The 24,935-nt window shown below is 54.1% G+C and overlaps 9 protein-coding genes across 9 annotated transcripts; 6 read left to right on the top strand and 3 right to left on the bottom strand.

Annotated features, from left to right (window-relative positions):
• Positions 1-1,591: 1,591 nt before the first annotated feature.
• Positions 1,592-3,477, bottom strand: INS49_009579 (uncharacterized protein; the record flags this gene model as incomplete). The annotated part of the gene is made up of 3 exons (XM_043170309.1): positions 1,592-2,670; positions 2,696-3,218; positions 3,271-3,477. 3 exons carry the CDS (start codon positions 3,475-3,477, stop codon positions 1,592-1,594), a joined length of 1,809 nt encoding a protein of 602 aa, XP_043024874.1.
• Positions 3,478-5,376: 1,899 nt separating this feature from the next.
• Positions 5,377-6,674, top strand: INS49_009578 (uncharacterized protein; the record flags this gene model as incomplete). Its single annotated transcript, XM_043170308.1, has 3 exons — positions 5,377-5,563; positions 5,626-5,686; positions 6,197-6,674. 3 exons carry the CDS (start codon positions 5,377-5,379, stop codon positions 6,672-6,674), a joined length of 726 nt encoding a protein of 241 aa, XP_043024873.1.
• A 300-nt stretch (positions 6,675-6,974) lies between these two features.
• On the bottom strand, positions 6,975-8,153 carry INS49_009577 (uncharacterized protein; the record flags this gene model as incomplete). The annotated part of the gene is made up of 1 exon (XM_043170307.1): positions 6,975-8,153. The coding sequence occupies one exon, from the start codon at positions 8,151-8,153 to the stop codon at positions 6,975-6,977; it is 1,179 nt and encodes a 392-aa protein (XP_043024872.1).
• Positions 8,154-11,814: 3,661 nt separating this feature from the next.
• On the top strand, positions 11,815-14,809 carry INS49_009576 (uncharacterized protein; the record flags this gene model as incomplete). The annotated part of the gene is made up of 5 exons (XM_043170306.1): positions 11,815-12,100; positions 12,152-13,668; positions 13,722-13,975; positions 14,031-14,371; positions 14,424-14,809. The coding sequence occupies 5 exons, from the start codon at positions 11,815-11,817 to the stop codon at positions 14,807-14,809; spliced, it is 2,784 nt and encodes a 927-aa protein (XP_043024871.1).
• A 623-nt stretch (positions 14,810-15,432) lies between these two features.
• INS49_009575 (uncharacterized protein) lies at positions 15,433-16,255 on the top strand (the record flags this gene model as incomplete). Its single annotated transcript, XM_043170305.1, has 3 exons — positions 15,433-15,618; positions 15,678-15,754; positions 15,835-16,255. The coding sequence occupies 3 exons, from the start codon at positions 15,433-15,435 to the stop codon at positions 16,253-16,255; spliced, it is 684 nt and encodes a 227-aa protein (XP_043024870.1).
• A 1,103-nt stretch (positions 16,256-17,358) lies between these two features.
• Positions 17,359-19,089, top strand: INS49_009574 (uncharacterized protein; the record flags this gene model as incomplete). The annotated part of the gene is made up of 1 exon (XM_043170304.1): positions 17,359-19,089. One exon carries the CDS (start codon positions 17,359-17,361, stop codon positions 19,087-19,089), a length of 1,731 nt encoding a protein of 576 aa, XP_043024869.1.
• An 801-nt stretch (positions 19,090-19,890) lies between these two features.
• Positions 19,891-20,629, bottom strand: INS49_009573 (uncharacterized protein; the record flags this gene model as incomplete). The annotated part of the gene is made up of 2 exons (XM_043170303.1): positions 19,891-20,099; positions 20,173-20,629. 2 exons carry the CDS (start codon positions 20,627-20,629, stop codon positions 19,891-19,893), a joined length of 666 nt encoding a protein of 221 aa, XP_043024868.1.
• Positions 20,630-21,822: 1,193 nt separating this feature from the next.
• On the top strand, positions 21,823-23,076 carry INS49_009572 (uncharacterized protein; the record flags this gene model as incomplete). The annotated part of the gene is made up of 1 exon (XM_043170302.1): positions 21,823-23,076. One exon carries the CDS (start codon positions 21,823-21,825, stop codon positions 23,074-23,076), a length of 1,254 nt encoding a protein of 417 aa, XP_043024867.1.
• A 608-nt stretch (positions 23,077-23,684) lies between these two features.
• Positions 23,685-24,788, top strand: INS49_009571 (uncharacterized protein; the record flags this gene model as incomplete). Its single annotated transcript, XM_043170301.1, has 1 exon — positions 23,685-24,788. The coding sequence occupies one exon, from the start codon at positions 23,685-23,687 to the stop codon at positions 24,786-24,788; it is 1,104 nt and encodes a 367-aa protein (XP_043024866.1).
• Between the last annotated feature and the right edge of the window lie 147 nt (positions 24,789-24,935).

The raw sequence follows: 24,935 nt of genomic DNA, 5'->3' as shown, positions 1-24,935 counted from the left end.
AAAGCAACACAGAGGAGTTCCAAATACAGAACTGATACGTGCCTATTTACCGGGGAGGAAAAGGTTGGGGGAAGGGGGGGGGGGGGATTCGCTGGTCGATTGCAAAACGGAATCAGCGAGCGGAATGGAGGAATCGTGCACAAACTCTTTTCACGTGCGCCATCAAAGACACCTCCGATGTTCCCCGCAGCTGTGTAATTATCCATCCCTGAGACTAAGATTCCTGTTCACGCCGGCCTGGCCAGTGAGACCCGGTGCGACACGGCATTTATTAAGCTTGTTGGGTACCTCGCGTTTTCTGTGTCTCGGCGGAATTTCTGCTTTCCCCCCCATTCGGGATCGCCCAGTGCCGACGGTTTCGAAAACGGATGTGGCGGCAAGTCAGCATGGATAGATATTCAGGGGAAAAGGAGATCAATTACAGACTGACTATTCGTGGCTTTGCCTGAAGTTGGGAAACACCATGAGGCCTGAACCCAATAGAACTTGAAGAGCCCGCGCCTGGTGGCGATGGCTTGAAGTCGAAACCCACATGGTGTGATGAGACCACTGGTCTCGGACATCCGCCTTCCTTGATGGCTCTGGCGCCGTCTCTCGTGTCTCTGTCTCTGTCCATGTTGAAGCTGAAGATAGCCGTGGGAGGGGCAATAAAACACGCGGGACTGAGACCAGGTCGGACCAGCTGATCTGCTGACTCGAATCCTCGTGCATGAGGCTCTGGGACATCTGCTGCGCTCACTCAGGGTGGCTCGAGGCGCATCCCATGTCTTGGTCATGGTGCGCCAGAGACTAGTATCGCAGCTGGGCGCGAGCTAGAGCGGTATCGACAAAGTTCAGCTATGTTTTCATATCCACTGAAACAGCAAGATGAAATATTTGTTTCGAGGCAGGCTGGTAATATTCGACAAGCTAGAGGGTGGCCGAGAACTGTGGGACACGCAGCTTCATGCTCATCAATACCAAGCCTCCAATCACGGAGAAACACTTTCTGAAAGGCATCATCTTTAGGAGTGAGACCTATTGATGATGCGCTTCTTGACCTTCCTGGAAAAGCTGGTTCAAAAGTATCCAGTGCATGTTGAATGCTAAGGTAGACCAATAGCAGACAACATATAGCAGCTGAAGTCCGAAATCGTTACACAGTTGATCAACATATCGCTTACATCATCTTAGCTGTAGTTTGGCATACAATCAATAGCAATCTAACTGACCTCTAAAAAACTGAAGTGAATTGGAGAACGGCATTTATCCAGGCAAGCGGTTGGAAAGCACGTTCAAGCACAGCAGACTATGTCAACAACGTCTATTCAATACACTCAAGACCTGTTACTTATTCAGTCTCCATGAACAATTGATCCACGGGACAAAGACCTCAACACCACGTCGCGAGAAGAGGGATGATATAATTCTCAGCTTTGATTCAAAGTAGTCTCTTTGTCGGGTCTGAAATTCAAGTCATGTTGAGGAACGACAGGAAGTAGAATTTAAATTCAGAGTCAACCTGGTTTTCGAGTCACAATTATCCAGACACTTTCAAACCTGTAATTTCGCCCTCTACAGCACTACAGCGAAGAGATATTGTTCCAGTGAACTAGCTCATGCTCCAGTCATGCTTGATGGTGTCCGCTGCCTTCTCAGCAAATGCGTAGACAGTAGCCTGCAGATTTGCCGTACTGATGAGCGGGATCGCACTCGCATCTACTACACGCAGATTCTCGACACCATGCACTCTCAGCCGCGTGTCCACGACCCCGGCCTTCTCCTTCGGCAGCATGGCACATGTGCCTCCGAGGTGCCACATCGATATGGCGTTGCTCCGGGCGTATGCCTTCGCGGCCTCCAAGTCCGTGAAGTCCGCGGCCGGGTCGCGGTGTGCCAGAGGCTTTTCCAGCAAGTTGTTGAAGGGCGAGAGGCCCGCAATCTTCTTGGTTTGTAATACATGATGGGCCATGATCTCGACGTCAATGGGGTGAGAAAGGTAGTTGGGGTCGATGGTAGGTTGGGCAGAAGGATCCTTGGAACAGATATGAACACTGCCGCGGGACAGAGGTTGGGAGAGAAATGATCCGATAGTGATGAATTTGCCCGGAAGCGCAGCAGGTGGCTTCTCAGCGTTGGCGTCGAGTGGGATCGTTATCTGCGCCAGTGCCGAGACGTAGGCTCCGGATGGCTCCTTTTGGTCGAGTAAAGTGCTTTCTGCGATATCATAGAATGCTCTGGTCCGGGAATCCTCCGCACTGCTGCCAGAAGCGGGACGGTTCTGGTCGAGCAGCACCTTCAGTGCCTTCTGGCCCTCAGCTGACGCGTGCTCCAGGACGGGCAGATACCCGTAGCTGTAGACTCCGCACGACGACAGCGGGCCGCTTTGCGTTGCCCCATACTCCTGCATTGCCTGCTGCAGGGCTTCTGGCTCTTGTCTGATCAGAGAGTCGAGCGTGGCAACGCCGTCCACGGCCTTGAAGCCCGTGTAAACAATAGCGTGGTCATGAAGGTTCTCGCCAACTCCCGGAAGGTGCTCGACGACATCGATCCCGTGCTTGTTGAGCAGCTCTTTATTGCCAATACCGGAGAGCTCCAGTATCTTGGGCGACTGGAAGACACCAGCTGCGATGATGACCTCCTTGTTGGCTAGAACCGTTTTGGACTCGCCGTCCTGAGTGAATAGGACTCCTGTAGCCTTTGTAGCGCAGGCCACCGTCTTTCTGGGTGAGGATCTTCTCCACGTGAGCATTGGTCAGAACTTCAAGGTTGTCTCGCCCCTTGACAGGATTGTAGTAGGCGTTTGCGGAATAGCTTCTTTCCTTCTTCACGGGGTCAATGGTGGCGAGGCAGCTGAAAGACCCAACTGACCCATTGAGGAATGGGTCTTGCTGCATGAAGTGACCGTTCTTTTTGAAGCTGTCCGCCCAGGCCTCACGGACAGGATGGGAGATATAGCCAGAGAAGCTGGTCTGGATTGGTCCCTTAGCTGCATCGTTCCTACGAGCCCAGCCCTCGATTCCCAGGGCCTTTTCAGTCGCTTTGTCGACCGTGGGGCTGGTGTAGGCCTTGGAAAGATGCGTCCTGAGATCGTTCCAGTTCCAGCCTTCGTTGCCCAGCGTCTCCCAGGGGTCAATAACTCCTTTCGAGGGAGGGACAAACACGTGCGCATTCAAAGCGCTCGAACCGCCAAGAGCTTTACCCTGGTGCAGATGGATCACTCGCCCGTTGAGGTTTCCCTGGTGTTCTGGTCAATCTGAAGCTCATCCAACTTGACACAAGGAGACATACCTGTGGCTCACTGCGGAAGCCCCAATCAGCCTCCGATCCAAGCAACGCCGAGTAGAAAATCGGCGTCTTCACCCGTGGATCTTCAGTATGATCCGATCCTGCCTCCAGGACGAGAACTCGGTTGTCAGGGGACTCGGAAAGGCGCGTGGCGACGATTAGGCCAGCAGTGCCACCTCCAACGACCACAAAGTCATATTCTGACGCCATTGTTGCAAGTGTTACAGATTTGAAAGAGTTATCCAACTTTGAAGCCGATGGTATTGATGGTTGAAAGAGGGGCAGATTTCCGTACTGCTGTTGTAGCCTGGGCCTTCAGATCACGCACCAAATATAGTAGGTTTGTCGTGTGGCTTCATTGTTGATTGGATCCCTGAGTGGGTATGATAGGAAGCACTCCTCACGCGTGCATTGACTACTGTATAGTAATGTAACAGTTCCAGTGCATACTTTACCAGCGGACTGGGTGGGCGGCATCGCGAAGCCTCGCCATCTGACTATTTCGGCTGTTGGTTGATTGCGCCGCAGACCAGCGAGAAATGCTACGTCATGCCGAGATGCAGCCAGCGCTTGTGTCCGGCTTATCAGTAGTTGAAGATTTGCTTGTTGGTGATTGAATATCTTCGCACTGCAGCCAACACATAATTATGTGGACTCGAATGCGGCACAGCCCCCCTTGTTGTTGTACCCGAACGTCTGCATGTTGCGGGATGGCGCACCAAAGTGATAGAGTTTAACTACCCAATGCAACACCAAAGAGAAGGATATTGAATTGCAAGATTACAACGGTTTCATTCACAATAGCTCAGCACCCCGGGAACTCGGAGAAAAGCTAGCGGTGGCGTTGATACTTCGAGCAGCTCTTCAGGAGTCAGGGATCTCTCGCACCAAAAAGACACCTCTTGCCTTCACCAGCATGCTGACATCTTTGCCGGCAATGATCCTCTGGTCCTGGAAGAAACCTCTTCCTTTTCAACCTTCACAATCAGCGGCACGCCTCTGCCGTCGCCGAAGATGCTGTCAACAAACCGTGGCAACCTAATTCCGCGGGTCGGCTGAGCTCACAGCAGGCCACACGAGCGATGTATTGCATATCCACGTTACGTTTGAAATTTGCTTGCAAATCGGCGGTCTTCTGCCTTGTGTCGTCGAAGCCTTCTCTGTGTCTGGTATAACGAGCGGGGTGGGGCCACGGATCTTTATCTCAAGGACATCCTGAATGGGCTAGATTTCGCATGTTTCTTTGCCAGGCCACTTGAGGTTGCCACGGGGAATTGCATGCCCTGGAGCAACCAGAAAACAGTCCAATGGCCCTCCTTACTCACGGGAGCAATTACTACCACGGCCCACCCTCAAGACTTCCGGGACATGGATGGTGATAGAGCTTCGGGTCGAATGACGATACCAATTGTCCGGAGTTGCAGGATGGACTTGTCTCACCTGTTGATTCTGAGGAGTGGGCTTAGCTGGGTGGAACATCGGTTCCTTGTCCTGGCTTGCGGGAGCGGTGATGGTAGGCAACTATTTTCGTGACAGAACTAGGGCGGGTGATGGTCTGTCATGAAAGTTGTTCCATGCTTGGTTGCTCGGTCTTTTCGTGCTGCCAATGCACACCAATAATATCTTAAGCGTATATCAAAGCCAGTGGACCAACTGCATATAAAATAGGCACTACTGGAACTAGTGTGCAGCTTCTCCGGGTTTTATTTTGGGGGCGCCTTCTTCAAATGCAACCTCCAGATTTGCAGATCTCCAAGATCCAGAGCCCTGGACCTAGGATCTGGTGAGGGAAAGTTGGGGCTAGCATACTAGTAAGAACGAGTATGGCACTGCTGCGCCTCAGAAGACATTGATGTTGCAATGAGAATTGGACACCTTTTCCATTGGACGAGCCAAAAAGGTAGGAAAGCCCACGCCTGATCTCTGGAGGCACGTTGGCAAGGTGTGGAAGACCGGGAGTATTCACCTGAACTAGACTTAGGATACCTAGCAGAGTATGCACAGGTCTCCGCTCTTCAACTTTCAAATCTGGCCTCATCTCTTTGAGCAGGATCTAGTCATTGGTCTTCCAATCCTCTTCAGAAGTTGATTTCACTCATCCGAGCGAAGATGACGCTGCCGTTGGGGGCGACCCAGGTGGCTGTGGTCTCTTTCATCACTATGGCCTTCGCGATTGTTGCCACTCTCCTCCGAATTTGGTCGAGGCGACTACAAAATCTGCCCCTCGGCTTCCACGATTACATGGCGATCGTGGCCATGTTTTTAGCAGCTGCGACTGTTTCGGTCTTTCTCACCGGTAAGCTCGAATTTATTAAGTATCTATTGATCAAGAAGAAAGGGACTGACTTGAGCAACAAGCCGGATTTGCCGCGGGACTTGGCATGCATCTCACGGATATCATGGAGACCGATCCTTCCAAGTTCGCACTACACATGAAGGCAAGATATATCACTCTTGATATGCCTGAAGCTCCAGCTAAATGCTCTGTTGCAGCTTTTTGTCCCAGCCCAACTCCTCTGGGCAGCGGCAAATTCCTGTGTCAAGTTGTCGATTTTGTCAATCTGTACTGCACTCTTCCCCGGCAGACAATTCTGTCGAATCTGCCAAGGCACCATGGTAGTGACCACTGCTTACTTCATAATGGTATTTCTGGAAGCATTCCTGCTTTGCAAACCAGTGCAACTCAACTGGGATAAGTCAATAAAGGGAAGTTGTGAGGGAGAGAACCCCGCCTACCTGGTGTCTGGAATTACCAACCTTATCATTGACATGTTCATCGTGGCATTGCCAATGCCTCAGGTGTTCACACTGCATATGTCATTGTCCAAGCGTATTCAGTATTTCGGCCATGTTCAGCCTCGGTGTAATGTAAGCTGCCGTTGTAAACCGTGGACATTCAGACATAACAACGTATTGACCTTCTCCACAGAATCTGCGTCCTGTCGCTCTTGAGAGTTCACTGGCTGGCCGCCTGGGACTTGACAGACTTGACCTATACCGAAACACCAGGAGCCATTTATTCAGTCCTGGAACCGACACTGGGGGTTGTGAACGCCTGCCTACCAACCATCAAGCCAGCCATCAATAAAATTCTGGGGTTAGACGCGCTGAATTGCAGTCAACGCGACCCTGAAAGCAATAAATCCTCCAACAAGACCCCTGTGCAGAATAGAAGATGGACATATGGCGCATCGGTCAAGGGCAACGGCAAGCGTGACTTTGAAAGACTCGAGGACGAGTTTCCTCTGACCAGCTTAAGGACCGAGGGACATCCGGGCACCAAATTTTGCAACGGAAACAACCTTACTGTCAACGAAGAATTCAGACTTCACACCTCCACCCAGGGAATGGTCTGGGTTGAAACAAGAGTCCCCATCTCTCAAACACGGCATGAGTTAGGAGGTTGAGAGAAACATCGAACGATGATGTCCCTGAAGGTCGTATTATTCTTGTGTTTATTGGTATCTATATACGAAAACTTCAATCCGAAGCCACAGCTCTAAAGCCTCTATCATCTTGTCTACATATGCAAGTGTCTACTGTCTAGTACCGTACCCATCGCATGCCCTTTCACTTGTTTCTCAACATTCCATCAAAAGTGACACTGTTATCACCAGCCTCGAACGCTGCCACGACCCATCAGCCCATTAGGCTGTACATCTTCACTCAAACATCAGCAATCGTTCCTCTCAAGCTGCCACGAAGCTTTAGACCGCAACATCTGGCTTGCCGAACTCCTTGATGTACTCATCGGAGTAGGGATAGTCATTGTATCCAGGCTCGCGCTTGTCACCCCTCTTCTGGTGGATGTAGAAAGTGTTGCGGTCGTAGTCGGCCAGAGGCAGACCCTTCTTCACCCTGTAAACCAAGTCCGGCGTGGAGATGAAGCGGCGGCCAAAGACGATAACCAGCTGGTCGGCGTAGTCCTTGTACTTCTTCTCAACGGCATCGATAGCGAGCTCCGTGGTGTACGCACCAGCGACGAGGATGGGCCTCTCGCGGCCCCAGGCCTGCAGGGCAAAGTCGAGGCTCTCGTTCGCGGGGTCCTTGTCGATGACCCCGTGGACCCTCGGCTCGACCAGGTGCAGGAAGGCCAGCTGCAGCTCCGTCAGGCGGTCGATGAGGTAGCTGAACTGGGGGATGGGGTCCTTCATGCGCATGCCCTGGAAGGTGGACCAGGGGGACAGGCGGATGCCGACCTTGTCCTTGCCGACGGCCGCGACCACGGCCTTGGCGACCTCGACGGCGAAGCGCGCGCGCTTCTCGATGCTCCCGCCCCAGGCGTCCTCGCGCTTGTTCGATGTGTCCTGGGTGAACTGGTCGATGAGGTACCCGTGGGCTGCGTGGATCTCGACACCGTCGAATCCGCCTTTCTCAACGGAGTCCTTGGCCGCCCTCGCGTAGTCGGCGATGGTGGCCTGGATCTCCTCCTCGGCCAGGGCGCGAGGCACGGGCTCGCCCTCTGAGATGGGCACCGCACTGGCGCTCACGAGGTCCTTGGTGAAGTCAAAGGTGTCGTCCTTAGGGGGGTTTCCGGAGGCCTCGCCCGCTGCAGCGGCACGGCCAAGGTGCCAGAGCTGCGCGAACATCTTGGACCCCTTGGCGTGGACGGCGTCGGTCACCTTCTTCCATCCTGCCAGCTGGGCGTCGGTGTAGAGACCAGGGACGTTGGCATAACCCCGGGCTTGGGGGGAGATGTATGTCGCTTCAGAGATGAGCAGAGTGCCAGGGACGACACTCCTCTGTGCGTAATATTGGGCCGCGACGTCGAGCGGCACCAGTTCATCGTTGGCCCTGAATCGGGTCAAAGGAGCCATGGCAATTCTGTGCTCCAAGGTCGTAGAGCCGACCTTGATTGGCGTAAACAGCTTGGTGTTCTCGGCCATTTTGAAAGACGGTGTGCTGGTGGTCGGAATGTGAAAGACTAAACGCTGTTGGATATCGAATACGGAGGTTGAATCAGACAAGGGTTAAAAAGATCTATTGTTGGTCTAAAGATATATATGCAGGATAAAACCGAGATCCAAGTGCATCACCCGTCGGCCTTTATATATCAGGCCTCCGTGATTTCTAACTTCATCTCCACCGCCGTCCTACAGTTCTCTGCGGGATATCCTGCTTCTCCTTGCTTAAAAATACAAACGAGCCTCAAACAGGCCATAGTACGACCGTCCAGGGGATTCTGGGTCACCAATGTGGATACTTACTCGTCGGGCTGCCCCTGTCTTTGTGGCACCTCGACATTCCGAGGCCCGCCCGAGTCAGAGCCTCAACAACGTGACATGACGTTTGTGCATGTTGTGTTGCTCTACCGGCCAAGATAAGTCGGGCTTCGAATTAAAAATTGGCCTTGCTGACGATACGCTCATCGTACAGAGCCTACATTGAATTTTTTAATGGTATTTACGGTTTATAGATGGCTATACGTGTCTTGCAGAAGGATCATTAGACTCGTGCGCATACCTGCATTGCGTACCTAAGCATTTAAACAAGGCTGTATAATACGTAGTCAAAAAGCCTGGAACGTCTGTTCCGTACCAAGAAAATTTCAAAGACCGGGTCGGGTGGGTCCACTGCAGGTGTTGCTCGATCTTGGCCACGGCTGAATAATCCTGGCCGGACGCAGGGGAAATAATACGCCCGCACCAAACGATGGGATGACCATCTAGAATGTTCGTAAGCTCGACATTGTTCTGCGCTAGAACTTTGACCCACCGTTGTTGTGCTACAACGCGCAACTGCAACACCAGAAGGCTCTCGAAATACAAGGACTCCCGTTACAAATGGCCCATTCCTGCTTGCGTACAATTGTTTCTCAGCATCTTGGAAAGACTCGAGAGCACACATCCATCCCCTTGCTTGTGAAGTCAACATTTGGGAATCCTCCTTTGGGAAACCCTCCCAGGAGACAGCCATCTGAATGTCATGTCACATATCATTTTTTTGAGGATTGATGCTATGCTGCATTGTCGATACTGGGACGAAAGTAGCACTGCTCGGACGATTCCTGTACACGAAGCTCTGAAGCCTCTACCAGGTACATTACAGCTCACAGTACCAAATGTACATCCTACAGGCGATATTTCATGTTCCAGCTCATTTGTCGTGTCGGCGCGCCTGTGCATATCGGTTTCAGGAATATTACACCAACAGCATTTTGCAACAAAATTCTAATATGGTATGGAAGGAAGAGCAAGGAGTGGAGTGGTCGGCAGTACGTTCCAAAATCGGCCATGACACGTCGATTTCCCGCAACTTAATCTGCCCATCTCCCGAGGGTCCTTGCAGCTCATCACAGACTAGAGACCGGAAGTCTCCGTGGCCAGCCCTGTCATCATCCCTGCTCCACGGCTGCCGTGACATCAATCCCGAGAAGGTGGTAAGCACATGCTCTGTGCCCTCGACCCATGTTCATTCGAAGTCCTCGTGCCTACACTATATTATCGTGCTGTCATTTGATGGTCAAGTGCTTCCCGTCCTCAGAGCCTTTGAAGGCATTCAAATCCTATCTGGATGGTTTGCGCCCTCTGTAATGATGGACAAGTGGAGGTCGCCTCTGACTCGAACATATGCTTGCCAACGGGTCTTTGACGTCAATGTTGTTCCCGACGCCTGCGTCATTACCAAGTTCCTGGTCAGGTCTTGCTGTAACGCACGCCTTGGTCTGATAATATGAGCGGCCCTCTGCGTGATGGCAGAACGAGCGGATTTGTGGAACGCGATCAAAGGTGCCAGAAGCGTCTAAGGGTTTGATAAAGACATAGAATCACCCGGCTTATGAACTGGGCGAGAGCACCGATCCATTGGTTGCTGGCACACACAATCTGAGCTAATTCAGAAACATCGTGCCTCATGTTTGGTGTCAGAGGCGAGGGGTACCTTTCCATGGCCGTGCTGTTAAACGTGCAAGACATGATACAGCTCCTTATTTTGCTGGCAGAATGTAATGCATCAGTTGACAGCGAAGTTGATGTCCATTTTCCACATGCACTTGGCTGAGGGGGCATTTAGTGGGCTGCCTAGGGCTGCCATTCCACTGTAAGGGAGTCGTTTTCGCCTATGGTGAGCATCGCTTCGAGAAATGCGCATCTCTTCCACAACTGGTTCGAGATCTTTTACGCCAGAAGCTTAGGTCGACAGGTAGCAGAACCATAGTGGAACATGCCTTCGTGTTTCAAATGGGTAATTGAGATGGCCAAGTGCTTGATGGAATTGGGCATGAGTCCGGGATTTGGAAGAGGGCAGGGACCTTGGCTTTGGGTCTGTAGACGCATGCCGAAGTTCACAATTGACACTTTCTAATATGACACCTTCCCTCCCGTGACCCAAAAGTGCTTTTCTCCATTGCATCCGTCGATGCTTCGACATCACGGGATCTTTACCAGCTTCACCGTGCAGATTTTATGCGCCATATTTCCAAGTCACTTTGAGCGCCCGAGTCTGAAGTCATCACCTTCGTCTCTTGCAGCTTTCTCGCAGCTTTCTCCCACATCAGAGGCTCGGTCGTCGAGGTAGCACTTTCCATGACTTTCTCCCACTGCCCTTCCTTGACCTAAAGTGCCGACTCCTCGTCGATCAAACATGTACCCTTTCGATTTCGCCTCAACCCCCAGATAGTGTCCTGACGTCTTTCCCCAACCAATTCGTGGAACGTTCCTTGCCGCTCGGCGGTCATTCTGCGCTTTCTTCATACCCGACGGGACCCAGCTGTTATCTCAGACGGCAATGCGCCCATAGTTTCCCTTCCGTTACCCGCGGAATGCACCCATGTGGAATATTATCTGATACTTCCAACTTCAGGATCTTCCAACTTTCAACACACCGAAACATCTCATTGCACACACAGGCCTGTGACTGATTACAAGCCACTCGCGGAAAGCAACACCTACTTTTTGCTACTTCACGTAGCTGACTTTTCTGCGGCATCGCTTTCCTGTGCTTCACTACAGAATCATCATTCTAAAGCAGGCAAAAGCTTACACGAGGAGCAACCACCTACAGGATACCCTATAAGAAGCTTATCATAGGACTCAAGCGACTATTCACGATCCATCTTTTCAAACTACCAGAGTTGTGACTCCGCCTCTCTGTTAACGAACATCGCACCACGCAACTTGAAGAAATTTGGGGATCCTCTACACCCACACATTTATCGAACCACATCTCTCGGCTCAGATTCATTGGCTGCTTTTCATCTTTTTGGCACTGACTTTCAAGCACCTTTCATCACGGCGAGCAGCGTTTGCTGAGCAGCGGTGCTCGAGTAAATTATCTTTGCAAACGAGCGCAGCCACTTCGGGTTTCAATCATACCTTCCCAAACCACACTGGCAAGGTTGGTTCTTTTCAGGCTGGGTCTTCCCAATTTCAAAGCTGACCTCATTCTAATCACAGCATCTGATACCCCTCAGATATTGAATTATTCTTTCGACCTACCATTCTCACAAAATTTGGACTCGTCTTGCCTCTGCATCACCGAGTCTAGCATTTCTACATCTCAAGCACTGCTCATCGTTATAACATGTCCTTCTGACACGTAAAGCAAATCATGAAGCCCAACAGGATCGCAAAAGCGCCGGTCGCGAAGTCTTCGACTACGAACGACGTGGGACTCGACTCGATACGAGAATCGATTGAAATCCCACAAGAGTCTCCTTTTCTTTGGAAAAACTGCGCAAACGAGAGTCAACGCGACCGCATCGATATCAAGCAGCAGGCCGTCTTCGACGGTCTTAGGCTGGGAGAAAAGATTTCTAGCATACTGAGAAGCCGATACGATGAAAGACAAGACGGAACAGGAGCCTTGGAGCTGTCTGACTGGGATAAGCAGTTTGGTGAGTCACCAGAAATTGCTGGATCGTTTACAGACACTAACAGCGTCCCAGACGCTGCAAAAGAGTCATATGAATCCTTCCATTTCTGCGTTGGGCTTTTGGGTATGCTGGGTAGCGGGAAGACATCTCTAATCAACGCTCTGCTTGACGAGCAGGAGCTGCTCCCATCCAGCAGTGACAAAGCTGCCACAGCAGTCTTGTGCGAAGTCGTTTACAACCATAGGTCTACGGGCTATCGCGCCGAAGTCGTTTTCCGAACACGACAGAGCCTTGCGGACGAGCTCAACAAGTTGTTCGTAAATATCAAGTTAAAAGAGGATCTTGAAAAGCGAATTGAAGAGAACAACGGCAGTGGTGATTTCAACAACTCTGAAACGGATCAAGACATCGAAGACCAGCTCGCCGACATAGATACGAGCATTGCTGGTACACTTGAGGTTGTCGCCGCAGTTTGGGGATTTGACGAGCAAGAACTCAAGGACATGTCAACTGAGACACTCCTTCAGTCCCAATCACTTGGTTCAGAGGTCTTGGGAACGATACACGAAATCACAGAGACGAACAGCGAGATCTTTGCGAACATGATCAAACCTTTCGTGGACTCCACTCCGGGTATTGATGGCGGCATTCACGCGCCGCTGACGTTGTGGCCTTTGATTGAAAAAGTGACCATCTACACCAAGTCGGATATCCTCAAATACGGGCTTCGCCTTAGAGACCTTCCCGGCTTAGGTGATGCAGTGGAGAGGCGCTCGAAGGTGGCAGAGGAGAATTCCACGGATCTTGACATCACCGCCGTAATCACACCGGCGATTCGTGCGACTGAGGAGAGAACAGCCGTTGGTCTTATCAAAGGACACCAGGCACTTCGTATGCAGATGGATGGAAAATTCAACCGGAGCTCATTCTGCGTGGTTCTCTCCAAGACGGACGACATCGAATCGGAAGTGTACTTGAGACGCACGAAGGCAGCCAAGAACGATATTAAAATCCAGAGACAACTCGCTCGGGTCAGGGAGCTGGACAGATTTTTCCACGCGGCCGGGTTGGGGCAACGCAACCAAGAGCAACAAAATCTGGGATCCAACTCGAGTGGCTCAAGCTACAACATGTCAATAGAAGGGAACCGGAGCGAGGCTTCGGCCATCAAGGAATGCTTGGAACAGACTGCGGTGTCAATGCGAAATCGGGACATCGCTGAACGCATCCAAAATTCTTTCTTGAAACGCCAGCAAGACGCTCACTTGTTGAAAAGCGATGAGCTTCACGATGGGACCGTGGAGGTGTTCGGTACCAGTGCGCGTGCCTACTGGAAGAGTAAACATCCCGACGGGGAAAAGACGAGAGGCTTTCCAGATGAGATACATTCCGGAATACCTCGTCTTAAACAATGGATTCTCGAGGCGATGTTCATTCAGCGGGAGAAACAGCTTGACACGACACTCAATGACCTGTTGACATTGTTTGTCAGAATTCAAGACCGCATCAGTGCAGGACGCGCCGACTTTCAAGGCGCCACAAAGACGGGAGAGAACAAGCTTGCCCTCATACATCAGAGGCACCTCTGGGTTCGTAAATGAAATCCTCAACTCATCATTGAACTTCGGCTAATACTGGATAGGAACTCACTGAAACCCTGAAGCACTCCTGCAACAAGTTGAGCTGGATCAAGCCATTGAAGAACACGGGAGCAGCATTGGACGCGTGCCAAGAACGGTGTCCACATACCGTCAACCGTTGGCGCTACAGATATCCCGAACAGAATGGTCATCAGAAGCTTCATGCCAATATACAGACATCCATCCTTTCCAAGCAGGGAGAGTCGCACCAGAGCAAAGGCAAGTACCCACATGAGTACCACTGGATTGACGATCTGTAAGTTCCACAACGTACAAGTCCGCCCACTCCTCAGTGTATTGACATTGTGAAGCACTAAACCCTTTTTCGACGCCGTTCTTCGTGATTGGACTCGTGCTTTCCAGTACAAGTTGCCCATGCACCATTCGAAAATTTCAATTTCAGTGGAGCCTGAGTGGCAGAGCTACGAAGAGGAGCTCGTTCGACTTCTGGGCAAGCAGCAAGGCCCACAGTTACAACATGCTCTTATTAAAATTCAGGGTGCTATCTATGTTGCAAAAACCGATCTTCAACACCGTGTTCGGCGGGTCCTTGACGATTTACGAAAAGGTGCACAGAATGTTCATCCCGTCTTTCGACAAGATGTCAAGAGAACCATGATTCCAGTATTCCAAGAAGCGTTTGACATCAAGGGTAAGCGCATCGTGCCACCAGAACCCCAGGACGGACACTGATGTTTTTACAGGCGTCGGGTGCCAGAAGGAGCGAGACCAACTCCTGAAGCACTTCGCCGAGAGCCACGCCAGCGGAATGTTTCGGCATGCTGCCAAGGAGACGGAACGCGCGTTGCGGGAGCTCCTGGACCAGCGAGTCAAAGAGATTATAGGATTTGCGGTCGGTTCCGTCTCGTTGGTAGAAGAGCAATTGAAGCCTCTCTTCAGCACTGTCAGCGCGCCAGCAAGCCCTGCCGCTCGGGACGACAGACGGCGATTCGAGGCGGGAATCAAGCCACACTTGATATCGTGGGAGCTGTGTTGGCAGAAGCCATCGGCCCAAAGGGAGGATCATGTCATGAGGGGAGACTGGAGCATCCCACCCCCTCAAATGGTCAAGGTCGAAGACGACTTCTAGGCAGCAGCCTACGGTGTGGGGACTGGCAATGATGCCTGGCAAGGAGATGGCAGGATGACAGGCAGAACCTGGAGATTGACGGAGATAATGCCGTGGTGACTTTTCTTTTTTGGACGTTGGGATTGTCCCGCTGCGGTCGAGGATAGCCCCAGTTCATTCGAAGACGGGATGGGTTGCTCGGTCGACGTCGCTGATCACCTAGCTAGGTTAGCCGACAGGACAAATTGAACTGCGATGCTTTTTCAGCCTCTTCATGCGCGATGGGCAAATGCTGCCTAGCCATGAACATGGGTGTCCCACGCGGCTCATTTTTCATGATGCTTAATTTCTGAGACCAGGGGCTAGGCCAGAAGAGGCCACGGCTGACAGCCAAGGCCTTGAGACTGATCGACGGTAACTGAACGATTGGCTGAGTGGCAGAAAACAGCTAGCTCAGGATCTCAGGGGGCGAGTTTCCAGACTTCAAGCAAAGAGACGAACTTCCAGCCGTCCGTTTTTGTCCATTTCTTCTTTCACAGCGTCCGTCACTCGTTCATAACTTCGTCGCCCTGAGCCGCCCCAACTGCAATCCACTCTCTGGAAACTCTCTCGCGCGCGTACAGACCGAAAGACACGACTCCAGCATGCATTCTCACTCATTTGCAGTGGCCTCCGCCCTTGTTGCCGGCGCGATGGCGCAGTCAAGCTCCGTCACCAGCATGTTTCTGTACGGCTATGAGGGCGAGAACATCGTCGCCTCCGTCATATCTGCCGCACCTGACGCCACGTCGTATTACGTCAACTGCGCACCTGGTACCGATGGCAGCGATGTAAGCAGGCTACCATGACCGTTGTGTTCCCTCGCCATAATGCTGAATGAAGCGTGCAGTGCGGATTCGGACCTGGCGTCACTTTCGTCGATGGCGGGTCATCCGTTGGTCTCCACGTCACCGACGCCGATGCTTTGTGAGTGTGCCCGAGATACAGTTTTCATTCCTCCCCAGGTACTCGACCAACGTGCCAGCATGACGGCTAATCATCCGCAGCACGATGGACGCCGAATGTCACATCACGTCCGACTCGGCAGACTGTACTCAGACGGTTGCTGGTCCCGAGGCCAACAGCCCCGGTATTATGATCGGCGCGTTCAGCGGCATTTCGGACACCTTCCTGCCGGTGACAATTACGGCCGGTCTGGAGAAGATCACGGCGGCTGAAACCGCCACGGCCACTGGCTCTTCCGCCACCTCTGGCACGGCCGAGCCGACTGGGTCTGCGGCATCCGGGCCCTCAGAGACAGGCGCCTCTGCCTCGTCGTCCGCGACTGGCACTGGGGCTTCCGGCTCCGCTGCTACGTCCACCTCGGCCTCAAACTCCACGGAGAGCAACGGTGCTGTGGCTGGGGCAGGCCAGAACCTCGTGCTTGCTGGGCTCTCTGGCATCGTTGGACTCGTGATGGCATTGTAGTTAAACATCGACAGTCACAGTGCTTAACATACAAAGAGTGCTGGCAGTTATCGGGTTTTCGCTTTTGATCACGTGGTGGTGACGTGAAGAGGCGTTGGTTGCCCGGGCCTCTTCGTCTCGACTCGTCTACCTGAACTTTCTCTTGCGGACTACCTGGCCCATGTGTTCAAGGCATGTTATGGGTATTGCTTGACATTGGCCTTGAAGCTGGCAGTGGATACCTTCTTCTGGTAGTGGCTGTGTAAACCTGTTGCTGTTGGCACAGGTGCTGGTCGAAGGTTATGCTGGAAAGGCCGCTCCAGTGGAGCAAATGAGCGTCGCCAGGCACGATGTAATCTCTACAATCCTATACTTGAGCCGCTTCTGAAACCGTCAGGCATTCATCGACTCGTCGAGTATTGCTAAGGAGAGAGACATATGGCGGGGTGAGCCGACGGGTAGGAGGTCCGTGGGCAAGCTGAATGCGGTGAGTGTGAGCTCGGCCATAGGGTGCTGCTGTTAAGCTTGGGTACATGGGTACACGGGCCCGTGACGGGTACACGAGCACAAGGATGCCGGGGTGCGTGGCCGCGGGCACGGACACGAACGCAGTTAGTGCCAAGTTGACAGCCAATCCCGGACCAGCCCCTCTGATTTGCTGCGCAAGGCAGGACCAACCATCCTTCAAACACTGGCTGCCGTGCCCTGGTCTGCGCTGGTTCTGCGCTGGCGCGGGCGCTGCACGGCATTCAGGCTCTTGTGCACTCATTCGCGTTCACCGTCTTCCCACCCCCTCTTCCTCACTACCACCACCGCACCACCAGCTGCACCACCACACCACACCACCATCGCCGCTCCGCCGTCGAAAATCAGCTCTGTCACACGGCGACCAACCTTTCCACCATGCGACCGTAGTGTGAAGATACAGCTCACCCATTTCTCCCTCCCCTCTCCGCTCAGGACGCTCGAATCAACATCACTGGGGCGTGAAGCTCGATTGCTCCTCTCTGCTGTCGCGCGGTCGCACTCGTTTCCTGCCGGCATAGCATGCTTGTGAACCTCTTGCTTCGCTTTGACTAAGCCTAGCGACCATTTCTAGTGGAGCGCTGTCCAATACACCCACGATGTCTGCCTCAGACGCGGCTGTCGCAAGGCCCGTCGTCACGGTCGAGGACGATGCCCCGCTAGACGGGCCCGTCGTGAATGCATCACAACAAAGTCTTGCGAGCCTCCCATCGACCGAGGGACCTGCATCGCCTGTCGAACCTGGCCACTCCTTCAAGTCCGAATTGAACGAAGATCGAGCTTCCGCCTCCGTCATACCCTCGTCCTTGACCCCTCCGCCATCCTCCCAGGTGCCCACCAACGGCGCCGGCAGCAGGGCCCCGCCGAGCTCTCAGAGACAGCGTATGCTGTCTCCTCCAGTCACCGGACTGAACACAGTTCGCCATGAGGCCACGCCTTCCGGCCTCTACACTGCACCGAGACCAGATGCAGTCGTCGCTGCGTCGCCCGATGCGCTTCGAGCCATGCTCCAAGCCTGCCTCGCAGAACACACTCGTTTGAAGACGGAGACGGCCCACCATAAGCTCCAGTACCAGCTCCTCAGCGTCCGAGCTGACGAAGATGCGCATCGCGCTGCTGTCGAGCAGGAGCTGACGCTTCGTCAGCTCGAGGCCTTCAGCAGGCAGAAAGCCGAGGCCCCAGCCCAACCAGCAAGGAAGATTCCCAGCCCCAGTCCGGAGATCTCGCAGGCCATGTACGACGAGCTGAGGGATCTGGGTGAGAAAGCTATCAAAGATAACGAGAAGATCCGCAAGGACTACGAAGAGGCGTGCAAGCGGCTCAAGGCGGCCAAGAAGCTCATTGTGCGCCAGGAGGAGGACATGGACAGTTTACGGGAGGAGAACGACCTTCTCCGGACTCGCCTGCAAGACAAACGAGAACTCTGGAACCAACTGGCAAGCCCAGGGGGCATGTTCCACACCCCAAAGACTGCGCAAGCGTCCCCGGCACAATATAGGACGACGCCACGACAGACGCCTAAACATCGAGACAGCCGCGACGCGCCTTTCGCCGTCCTTCTCCAAGCAGCTACGCAGGAAAACAGCAGCGCCCCCTCAACACCAGCTACTCCGAACAGATCGGGCGGGCGGCAGCCATTGAAGCATTCCCGGGCCGTCCACTCCATGTCATCCCTTCCAACAACGCCAAACCCGCCTAGGCCTCGCGGCTCCGATTTGCTGCCAGCAGCCGACCTAGTACCTCAGACCGAGCCGCCGCGCCGCTTCGTCAACCGGAGTTTTATTCCAGAAACACCCGAACGAGGCCTCAGCTTCGCCCGTAATGAACGCCCCGAGCGGGCTCATCAAAGCCGAGAAAGCACGATATCCGCCGACGACAACCAAGAGCTTGCTCGGGCCGCTCTCCAGTCGGTGGCACAACAGGTGGCGTCATTCACTTCACGCGGCTCGCCCCCACCCCGACGGCCACTCCCGTCGCAGCGCAGTCAGCACACTGAAACAGACAGCCAAGTGTATGAGAGCCAGGCCAGTCAGGAGGCGTCAGCAATGCTGAGGAGAGATCCTCGAGAGAGTTTCGAGGTTGCGAGCTCCCACAACTCGAGGGATGTGACGCCGACGCCTATCGCGACTGAGAAAAGTCAGAGAATGCAGTCCACATTGAGAGGCCCGATTAACAAGTCTGGATTGTCAGGTAGTGCAAAGCGCAAGTATGAAGCCAGCGTCGCGGACGAGGCGAGACGCGCTGAACCGACGAGTCCCACTAAGAGACTGAGACTGGCTGGTGGCCTGCGCGAGGGATCGTCCCTCATTGGACTTGGGATCCGAGATTGATTGCTATGATACCCCGACTGTTCGCAACTTTGTTGTTTTCTTCGGCGCTGTCAAGCAGGCTCCAGCATATGGATTTGTCGCTTCACAAGAGTCCGGCCTCACGGCTGAGACCAGAATGATATGATTATGGTGAGACAAGATCACCAAATGCGTACCTTGCTATGTATCATATTACTTCGACGGGCTGCCTTGGCTGTCAACGGACAGATTTTGATTCGCTGCTTCACCTTTCTTGTTCTTACCGGCTTGGAGATGCTCAAACTGATGTTGCAGCCGGATCACTTTTCGGCAGCACTCTTCGCTTTGGCAGCGTGTGCGTTCTGGTGGCGGGGAGTTTTTGATGCTGTGCACTTCCACAGCTTCATGGAACTGGCGTTACATTTGGTCCATTGGTAGTTGAACAGAAGGAATCAAAGAAGAGTTGAAACTGACGAAAGCCTTCGCTGGCTGTCCATAAGTTGTGAGACCGTAAATACACAGCTCACGGGGATCTCAAATATCTGTGTGACTTGAATATGCGATCTGTCTTTCAGCGAGGTCTGTACCAGGCTATCGACAGTCGTCGGCACGCGTATACAACTTTCAGGAACAAGATTCAGGCAAGGGAGCAGATGAGTGCCACGTACGAAGACCTTTCCAATTTGCCAAATAGTGGGCAGCCTTGAGGGTACATATACACACGGACACCACAACAAGAGAATACGACACAAGAGCCGTTCAGATACTTTGAGTATCAACTTGTCTCTTCTAGTGACGAGACGAGCCAACAGGCCAGGAGGCTATGTGAAACATGCCCAATGGTCACCTCCAGTCGCCTTCGATTATCTTTATCATGTCATCAGCTGCACTGGCTTCTTCCACGTCTTCATCCGTGTCCCAATCATATTCTCCATCAGGATAGCGGCATTTAAGCCCTTCTACAAAGTCTGCATCTTCTTCAATGTCAGAGTAATAGTTTTGATTTCCATCCGCAGAGCCTGTGTCTGAAGACTGAGAATCATCATGTCCAACTACAAAAGAATTGATTAGCCTTCCGTGGACTTCAACTGAACGTGAAAAATCTGCCAGACAGGTTGTGGAAACCACGAAGCAAGTCATCAATGGAGCCTTGAGCGGGCCTGACTCTGTGCTGTTCTGTGAACTCCCTAAACGCGGGCAGGATTATGTCTTGGTACCAGTTATCTTTCTGTTCGAGGTAGTCCCATGGGAAGTGTCCCACAATTTCGGCTTCGATGACTTGCCACAGGCAGACGTGTTCGCCGAAACAATATTGATTGCCTCGTCCGTAGGGGTCCGGAATCCTGTAACTCTGCATCTCAGCCAGGACGTCCAGTATGGGCAGCCCCATACTTATCCGCTTGCTTGGGTCGATAACAGTCAGCGTATGGGGCCCGCGACTCCTTCCGCTCCTCTTCATAACATAGCCCTGGATCACAGCTGGACTGCTGGTAAATGATATGTAAGGACCCGGTGTCCAGTGCTCATAGTCCAGATGCTTAGCCAAAGAGCTCTTCCGCTTTTCGTACGTGTCGAGGCGCATTTCTGGTTCCCTTGACTTCATGATATGATCCCTGGTGGGCTGGCTTCCGGAGTAGTGATCCCAAATCCTAAGCAAAGGTACTGCACAGGTCTGGTGATACTGTGCTCGCCACAGATGTCGGCCTTCTTCGCTTTGAGATATGCTTCGCGTTTCAGGGTATAGACGCTTAGAAAAGGCGTTTCTGTTAAGGATGCGATCGTGTTCCATGATGACAAGCAATTGGAATGTTTGCAGTTTTGCAAACAAGGCGAAATGCGGTTTGGGGCGAGTATCTTGGATAGATGATACAGGCTCGTGGATGTGTACAAGTCTTTGCAAAGAGGTCGTCACAGCAAAGAGTTGCTCAACCCAGATCGTAGCAGAGCACGGAGTTCATGCTCTATTTACGTGTGAACTTCCTACCTTCATATGAAATCACACGCGAATATTCACACTTGCCCTTGTTATCGATCATATAGTTCTTCAACTAGACTTACCCTCTTGGAGGCATAGGTCTAAGCAAAAGGCCCAACCGTGCCAACTCCAACAAGGCGACAGACGCAACCCCAGTGCAGTCCGTGCCTGTAGGCAACTGGCCAGCGTGAACCGCTCGTTATATTTGCCGATTGCTTGACCTGGTTGGCTCATTCGTTCTGAGCCATGAAGAGAGCTTCTCCAAAAACCCATGTCAATAGGTCAGACTTCACTGTTGCTGTTGGATTGGAATCTTCATGACAGCTTCGCATGCTCGAGGTCAATCGAAGACGTCGAGGGTCCGGATGGAAAATAGCCGGGCTGGACTGCCTTCCGAATCCCCCGGGCCTGTGTTTTTCCCGACAGGCCTTCCCCACAGCAATGCAGTGCTGCCAATGGCCACTCAGGAGCTTGAGAGCTTCCCCGGAAGAGAGCTTGTCCCCCACCTCGCCTTCCCGACGCCGGGTGTTGCTCCCGACGTCGACACTGCCGAGCTTTATTCCGGACATTATCGTCTGTTCCATGGCACCGTCTCCTTCTCTCCGCCGTCTTTTCTTTTGTTTACATTCCTGTATACCGCTTCAATTATACCCATAGCAAATCTAGGCTCTCAATTGGTGTCTTGAGTAGCTGTACTGCAATCCTAAGGGACTCATCCGTCACCCAATTCGACCCGCGCCTCGTGCCCCCCCCCCCCACCGTTCCGGTCTCGTACGTCACTGAACCCGCTCAGAGACAAGATGGCCTCACTCCCCAAGGGCATCTCGGCCGTCCTGTCCAAGGCGCCCACCGACGTCGTGATCCTCTCCTCGCTCCGCACACCCATCTGCCGATCCTACAAGGGCCAACTGAAAGATGCATACCCGGAGGAGCTGCTCTCGGTGGTGCTGAGGGCGACCCTCGACGCCAACCCGAAGCTGGACCCCTCCAAGATCGACGACGTCGCCGTGGGCGTGGTGCTGTCCGAGCTGGGCGGGTCCAAGGCGGCGAGGATGGCCATGAACCACGTGGGCTACCCGTCCACGACCTCGCTGTACACGGTCAACCGCGCCTGCAGCTCCAGCCTGCAGAGCATAGCCGCCGTGGCCGGCCAGATCCGCACGGGCGCCATCGACGTCGGCGTGGGCGCGGGCATGGAGAGCATGACGCGCAACTACGGCAGCCGCGCCATCCCCGTCGACGTCTGGCCCGCCCTCAAGGACTCGCCCGTCAAGGACGCCCGCGACTGCATCATGCCCATGGGCCTGACCTCGGAGAACGTCGCCGACCGCTACGGCGTCGCCCGCGCCGACCAGGACGCCTTCGCCGCGGAGAGCCACCTGCGCGCCGCGCGGGCACGCTCCGAGGGGTACTTCGCGGACGAGATCGCGCCCGTCACCACGCGCTTCCAGGAGGTCGACAAGCAGGGCAACAAGGTGGGCGAGGAGAAGACCATCACGGTCACCGAGGACGACGGAATCCGCACCAACGCGTCGGTCGAGGGCATGGCCAAGCTCAAGCCGGCGTTCAAGCCCGACGGCGCCAGCACGGCCGGCAACTCGAGCCAGGTCAGCGACGGCGCGGCGGCGACGCTGCTGATGCGCCGCAGCACGGCGACGGAGCTGGGGCTCTCGGGCCAGATCCTCGGCAAGTTCGTGTCGGCCGTGTCGGTGGGCTGCGCGCCGGACGAGATGGGCATCGGCCCGGCGCTGGCCATTCCCAAGCTGCTGGGCCAGGTCGGCCTGGAGAACAGGGACGTGCACCGCTGGGAGATCAACGAGGCGTTCGCGAGCCAGGCGCTGTACTGCATCCGGAAGCTGGGCCTCGAGGGCGACCTGGCCAAGATCAACCCGGACGGCGGCGCCATCGCGCTGGGTCACCCCCTCGGTGCCACCGGTGCCAGGATGACGAGCACCCTGATGCACGGCCTGAAGAGGAGCGATGGCGAGGTTGGCGTGGTCAGCATGTGTGTGGGCACGGGCATGGGCATGGCTGGGCTGTTTGTGAGGGAGTGAGATAGGACTGCTTGATTTGCAGAACCAAAATTCAAGAATCTTCAAGTGCACATTGCAGGCGACTTGTACACTCTGCTAGTCCTCCGAATGGTTTCCTGGACTCAATTCAGTCATCATCTGTGCCTCTTCTTCGACCACTGGTGGACTTCGCAGCTTATAATCCGACTTATTCCTCTAACCGCCAAAGACGAGTTCTCAATGGAATAATCAACATGAAATTGCTGGTACTTTGCACCAACTTGAACTTTGCCGTCGCCCTAAGGCCGTCACAGCACACATCCGAGCAAGCCGTCCCATCTTCGATTCGGGGCCCAGACCTGGATACGAAGGGGGCGCTTTGCTTGTGGGGTGCTAGCAGCTAGTCATGCTGAGTGGTGACATGGTGGTTGACGGGAGGTCGAGGGGAGCTCTCCAATTGCTCGAACGGGCTGCGTGGTGACGTCAAATCAGAACTACCCATCTTACTGCTGCAGACCATCGCAGGGACGCATTGTCACACTCTCGAAATGGTCTGTGTGCGTTCACCGCTCCAGATGTGGTGGTGGCTATGAACGGTCTCAGCGAGGGAGGCTCACGATGCCCCAGACACCTCCAATTGAAACCACATCATGACGCGGAGATCCAGCTCCAGCAGCCACAGCTCCAGCAGCTACAACTCCAGCAGCTACAGCTCCAGCTGGCGAAGATCGTCAAACGAGCAATTGTGGAACCCCTGGGAGACAATCGACATCGACGCCCTCGTCTCCGTTGATCCCCACCACAAGCTTTACGTGTCCACCTCGGGGCCCGAGCGAGCGCCAGGCTCGCCGGTCGTGCTCTTCTTCGCCGGGGGAGGCACCCCCTGCGCCGCATACATACGATTCCGAAGGCTCCTGTCGTCCCACGCCCGCGTCTACTTCCACGACCGCGCGGGGTATGGCTACTCAGAGTTGGGCCGCGGAGATCTGGACTGCAGCAGAGGCAGCGAGATAGTCCTGACCGCCCAGCAGGCCGCCCGGGAGCTGTACGAGCTCCTGCAGGTCCTGCGGGTCGCCCCGCCGTACGTCCTGGTCGGGCACTCGTACGGCTGCATCTGCGCGCGGGCGTTCCTGGCCCTCGTGGAACGGGAGCAGCAGCGGGGCTCCGGGGAGCCGCTCGAGGCGGCGGTCGCGGGCATGGTGCTGGTGGAGGCGGCGACGGAGCTCATGTACGACCTGTTCGAGCCGTCCATCCCGCCGCCGGTGTTCTTCGAGGTGACGCGGGGCGTCGACTTCGGGGCCGTCACGCGCACGCGCGAGCGCTCTGGGCTGACGGAGCACGAGTGGGAGCACGTCGCCGCCATGATCAGGCGGACGGCGGCCGCGACCGACTACGAGGACTGCAGGGTCTCGGCGCGGCGGCTCCTGAGGGAGCAGCAGCTTGCCAATCAGGCCCTGGGGGATATCCCGCTTGCGGTTGTGCGTGCGGACTTCTCGCAGGAGTTTAGGTTGATGTTTGAGGCGGGGGAGGAGATGGGGAATGGGACGGAGGAGGAGAGTCTGGAGTGCAGGGCGTTTCTGGGTAAATTAAGGCTGCACGATGACGAGCTGAGAGCGAGCCAGCTCCGTCTGTCGAGTGTGAACAGGTACATCACGAGGTTGGATCACGGGCATAGTATCCTCATCACGGGGCCTGAGGTTGGCGTGGACGCAGTGCTCTGGGTACTGAAGCGTTGGTCCGAGGCGCAAAGTTGATCTAATGAACAATTTCGAGGCGAAACAGTACTCTATGCGGACAATGCTACCCAAAGGTAATTAATGCATCCTTGCGAGCATCTTCCACTTTCTAACAAATTGTACAGTTTGCATCATGTGCTGAGATTGTGTAAGAGCAGAAGGAGG

Source organism: Diaporthe citri (genome assembly GCF_014595645.1).
Source record: "Diaporthe citri strain NFHF-8-4 chromosome Unknown scaffold_4, whole genome shotgun sequence".
In the NCBI taxonomy this organism is placed as follows: domain Eukaryota; kingdom Fungi; phylum Ascomycota; class Sordariomycetes; order Diaporthales; family Diaporthaceae; genus Diaporthe; species Diaporthe citri.
Note: the sequence above shows the minus strand (reverse complement) of the source record. Positions and strands in the feature narration are given on the sequence as shown.